Source organism: Ipomoea triloba, chromosome 9 (assembly GCF_003576645.1).
Source record: "Ipomoea triloba cultivar NCNSP0323 chromosome 9, ASM357664v1".
Taxonomy (NCBI): Eukaryota; Viridiplantae; Streptophyta; class Magnoliopsida; order Solanales; family Convolvulaceae; genus Ipomoea; species Ipomoea triloba.
Window position 1 is genome coordinate 19,290,841 of NC_044924.1, and position 5,597 is coordinate 19,296,437.

General features: G+C 36.2%; 1 protein-coding gene across 2 annotated transcripts; it reads right to left on the reverse strand.

Moving 5' to 3' along the window:
• Positions 1 to 2,581: 2,581 nt before the first annotated feature.
• LOC116030571 (pentatricopeptide repeat-containing protein At2g46050, mitochondrial) lies at positions 2,582 to 5,343 on the reverse strand. Of its 2 annotated transcripts, none has more exons than XM_031272869.1 (3): positions 3,341 to 5,343; positions 3,043 to 3,173; positions 2,582 to 2,786 (listed from the first exon to the last, which is right to left on the reverse strand). In XM_031272869.1, the coding sequence occupies exon 1, from the start codon at positions 5,256 to 5,258 to the stop codon at positions 3,477 to 3,479; it is 1,782 nt and encodes a 593-aa protein (XP_031128729.1). In that variant the 5' UTR covers positions 5,259 to 5,343; the 3' UTR covers positions 2,582 to 2,786; positions 3,043 to 3,173; positions 3,341 to 3,476. The 2 variants fall into 2 exon arrangements, with proteins under 2 accessions (XP_031128729.1, XP_031128728.1); XM_031272868.1 differs by having other exon boundaries at positions 3,043 to 3,228.
• Between the last annotated feature and the right edge of the window lie 254 nt (positions 5,344 to 5,597).

A 5,597-nucleotide genomic window follows, 5' to 3' on the forward strand; every position in this document is an offset into this window, starting at 1 on the left:
TTTGGGCCTATGTGCCAATGATGAGATTATATACTCTTGTTTTAGATTCTGGTTGTTTTGACAATATTTGAGGATTTATATTTTATACAGCTCAGCTTTTGGTTACCCTGTGCATCTAGGCCGTGTTTTTCTTACCTAGATGTGGCATGATACCCCTTAGGTTATAAATCGCTTCCGCTATGTTTTGTTTGATAGTTGAGATAGGCAGCTTTTGTGTTAAAGTTTAGCTATCTCGGCTTGAGAAAAGTTGGGGTGTCACAATTCTCTGAGCGTAAATAGTCTGAAACCTTAAAGCGTTCATTCCGGATGGCTTTACCGCTGTTTCGTCTAAGCGAACCATTTCTGACGCTGCTACGGTGTCTCCTACGCCGATGGCCATGATTGCGCTTTCAACGACACATCACTTTGTTTCTATCAAATTGACGTAATTGATTGTATATCATTATGTATTGTTTTATCCCATATAGTATAAACTTTTGTTAAGTTAGAATAAAACTTTTAAAGAGTTGAAGTAATAATATTTTTATAACTTGGAGAACTACTCACTCTATTACAATATAGTATATGTCCAGCTATGGCGTTGGACCATCACGAATTTATAGCAATTATAAATTTTGAATTAGTATATAATTATAATAACAATTTTCTTGATAAAATTATTGAAAATAAACATTTATAAATATAGTTGAAATATAATTTACCAATAATATATATATATATATATATATATATATATATATATATATATATATAATATTAGATTATAGATTTTAGAGTCAGTCAACACTCTCTAAGTCTCCAACGCTAACCCTAGATCTCTCTTCGCGACTTCACCCTTTGCCATTTCGCTTCCACCATCGCCTAATCTGCCTCCTCCACCGCCAGTCGCGAGACCGCCCAAACGCCAGGTCGCCAGTCGCAGTAGCCAGCGCTAGCCATGACCACGGTTTGGTTCCGGTTCCGAACCGGCGGTTACCGGATTTTTTAAATTTTTATTTGTAATTTTTTTTTTAAATTATCCAAATTTAACAAGTAATATTTTATGTTGAAAAGTTTTCATTCTAAAATGTGTTTAAAATAGTTATATTAAATATTTAAACTTCAAAGTTAAACTATATTTAAAAAAATTTGTTATAATTGAATTTTAAAATGCTTTTTAAAGTTTAAACTTTAATCAAATAATAATTAAACTTTAACTAAATAATGAATAATAATAATAAAAAATTTTGTTTAATTTTCTGGTTTGGAACCGGAACCGGAACCTTATGGGTTCCGGTCCGGTTCCAACAGTGCACGGTTCGGTTCGAACTGGGTTCGAACCGAACCGTGGTCATCTCTACTGTCAGGACTGTTCGAATAAAAATTGGGGCCCTGTGCCATATATTAATTTGGGCCCTTTTTCGTGTAATTTCTATATATAAATAATAGTTGTTCAAAAAGTTGTATCAAAATATAAATATTGTATAAAAAAATACATATAGAACTTTATTTAAAAAGTGACATGCATCGTGCACATTTAGACGCAAAATCATTAATCAAACTTTTGATATCAACTTCTTCCAAAAGCTCATTTTTCAATGGAGATTAAAGCTAATCCATTGAGTCTCTCTTGCAACATACTTGATCGTAAGTAAGATTTTAACAATTTCAACTTTGAAAAAATCTTTTCTGCAGAGGCAATAGTAATCGGGATAGTGAATAATATTCGGTATGCAATAGTAGCATTTGGAAAACAACTCATCTGTTTCAAGAAGAAATGAACAATTAGTTGAGTTGCGATTTGCGATCTACGAAATTATCAAATTGTGAATTGAGAATTGTTGAATTGTCAAATTTCATTATGGTATTGCCATATTTTATAGGGTTGGGAATTGAGACTTTGCTAATTGTCTAATTGAGATGTGGGATTATGATTTATGAAATATTATTGCAGAACGGAATTGGCAATTTTTTTTGGATTAGGATATATATATATAGGGTTTTTAAAACAATTGTCAATTTGGCTCAATTTCATCTTGTCACAAATTGGTCGAATCTTCATACATTTAGCCTAAATTTTTGTAAACTATATATACATATAAATATTATTTTTTTTAAAATATGGGGCCCCCAAAAATTGGGGGCCTTGTGCGGCCGCACATGTTAGACATGCTCAGATACGGCCCTGACCACTATGGACCCTGGTGCATGTATATGTATCTTATGTTATGAATTTTTATGTCTTGTGTTATAAAATTCTGTATCTTAAGAATATGAATTCTGTACCTAAAACAAATTAGTTATTGTGTCTTATGTAATGAATTTTTGTATCTTGTGTTGTGAAATTTTGTGCCTATGAACACAAGTTATGCACCTAAATCAAATTTGAAAAATAAGTAAATATATAACATGTGTATGTGTCTTGTGTTGTGATTTTTTGTGTCTTGTGTTATGAAATTATGTACCTTACGAGTATGAATTTTGTACCTCATCGTTTCGATCCAGGGTCCATAATGCTATGTGGACCCTGGTCCCCATGATATAAATTGCCGGTATATATATATACTAACTAATATAAATAACTCTCTAATTATTAGTTATTATATCCATAATATCAAGTCCCTAATTATATCAGATTCCTAGTCCAAAATGTTACATAGATTACATTTTTCACAATCAATGGAGATCATTTTACCAGTTCAACATGGTGATTAGATGAACACACATCACTATGTCTTCTTTGCAGCTCCTCTGGGCTCTAGTTCCTTTATTTGATACTGGTGACTCACTTAATTGCTGATACATACCTAATGAAAAAAGGGGATTAGCCAAACTAAAATAAGAAACTAGGAACAATGAAAATCAATGGTGCAGTATAAGAAGCTTCATTGATAAATGTAGGGGATAATGGGATATGAAAGCTTAGTTTCACCATGCTTTCCAAGCATAATTCTGATAAACCAACATACTCAATTGTAAAAGATACAAAGATTTTATAGTTTAAAACCACTTGAAAGCAAGTAAATTCACAGTAAGCAATTATAAACAAGGCATAGCCGATACCTGTCAAATCTGATAGTACCCACACTTGAGTTGGAATATCATAAAGCTTCTTTGCTAGGGTCAATGAGGATCGCAAGGTCTCCCTAGCTTGTCCAGTACCATGAAGCTCAAGAGCTATATTCCCTAAGACACTAAAATATTGTGAAACAAGTTGAAGATTCCCTAGCCAGTGATGCTAGTTTAACTCTGTGACAAGGTTAAAGCAAAGTGAGAAAGAAAAAGGAGTGGGGGAGGCTGTCTGTAATTAACAACAGGCCAAATTAAATTAGACAATAGATTTTTCCATTAATATATATACCTCGCTTCTTGTAGATTTTGCTGCCTCATAGAAAATTGGAGAATTATTGTCACTCGGGTAAGTTGCCAAAATGCAAGAAATTACTGCAGTCCTCATTACTCAACAAAGTCTGCTTACTCCTTGTTTCATTACAGCCTCATGCTTCTGAGTGAACTTTATAAGCAATTTCTGTCCAGCTAATACCAGGAATTCTGGAGTTCATTTTTTCTTTCACTAGCTCACGAATCACTGCTGCATCAGACCAATTCCTATCAGAGGCATAAGATTTTGACAAGAGAATATAGTTTACAGCATTGTTTGGCTCCATGAAGCACAATTTTTTTGCTGCCCATTGAGATAATTCAATGTTTCCATGGATTTCAGAAGCACCAATAAAAGCCTTCAGAGCATGTGATTGAGATTCAAGTGGTATTGAGTTCAAAACAAAATTAGCATCATTCAGAAGGCCCACTCGTCCAAGAAGATCAATAAGGCAAGCATAATGTTCTGATGTTAGTAAAATATTGTGGTCAGTAATTGAAGTGAAGTATTTCAACCCTTCACTCAACAGTCCACCATGGCTACAGGCAGAAAGAACCTCAAGGAATGCAATTTTATCTGGCTTCAAGCCACAGGATAACATCTTTTCAAAAAGTTTTATAGCTTCTTCTGCAAAACCATGAAATGTATAAGCCCCAATAATTGAAGTCCAAGAAATAAGATCGGGAGTTCCAATTGAGTTGAAACATTTTAAAGCAGAAGCGATGCAGCCACACTTGGAATATGCATTTATCAGAGAGTTGGCAATCGATAAAGAACTTGAAAACACACATTTTATTGCATTAGCATGAACTTGAACAACTTCACTTGCCATGGATAGGTTGCCACATGAACTTAGTACACTGGCCAAAGTCAATTCATCAGGACAAAAATCTTCTCTGAGCATTTCCTTAAGAAGTTTGATAGCCTCCTTTCCATCTCCATCTCGTCCATAGCCCAAAATCATTGTGGTCCAAGAAACAACATTTCTGGAGGCCATCCCACCAAAAGCCTTGCGGGCATCAACTGTATTTTCATTCTTCACATACATGTCAATGATGGCACTTCCAACCACAACATCCATATCAAAGCAAAGTTTAAACACAAGTCCATGAATCTGCCGGCCCAATTCATGGTACACCAATTTAGCACAGCAATTTAGTAAACTAGCAAATGTAAACAAGTCGGCCTTGAACCGATTCAATAACATCAAGGCATATATCTGAAAAGCTTCTTCTCCCAAACCATTTGACACATAGCAAGAAACCATGGCATTCCACAAAACCAAATCTCTCATCTTAGCACCCTCAAAAACAAGCTTTGCATCCCCAACCAATTCAAATTTCCCATAAAAACCAATAAGAGCACAATTAATAAAGCAATCTTTACAAAAACCCAACTTCACAACTAGACAGTGCAATCCCCTGCCCGCCTCAAAACCACCAGTTACCTCACCGCAGATACGAAACAGCCCAGAATAGGTAATGCGATCAGGAGGCACTGATTCCATCATCATTCTCTTGAAATATCGAAACCCGAAATCGAAATTTAACATAAAGCTCCCAGTAGAGTCGGCTAAGCCACAAATCAAGGTGTTCCAAGTCACAACATTTCTCATCCACATTTCATCGAACAACTTACAGGCATAAAAAAACTCATTGCATTTAACGTAGACGTGTAAGAGTTGATTGGCGAGTGAGAGCACATTGGCAAAGCCAAGCTTGATGATATGTGCATGGAAATGGTTGGCTTCATTGAAAAGACGGTGATTTGCTGAGGTTTTGAGGGCCGCAGAAATGAAGGGGAGAGTGGTCAATTGTTGATTATGAGCAGCGGGTGTTATAAGTGACAACTGTCTTTTCACATTGATTGCTAAACATTTGTTACGTATGCAATGCATGGATGGATGGGTGAGTTCTGGCTGCTACCATTAAGCGGTCAAGGTTGTTGGTGGTGGATCCGCAGAAATCCTAGTCGTGTGCGGATTACAATTCAACCTATTGGGGAATAGACACACTTTGGTTGGTAAAAAGAGAAGTCTTAAAGGACTTTTCTATCCTTTCCCATTATGGTTTGTTATAACTAGGGATGCCAACGGGGCGGGGCGGGACGGGGAGCCGTCCCCAAAACTCCGACCCCGTCCCCGTCCCCGTCCCCGACGGGGAATTGGAAATAGCCTCCATTCCCGTCTCCGCGGAGAATTAGACGGGGATGAAGATTCCTCGTCCCCGATTAACTT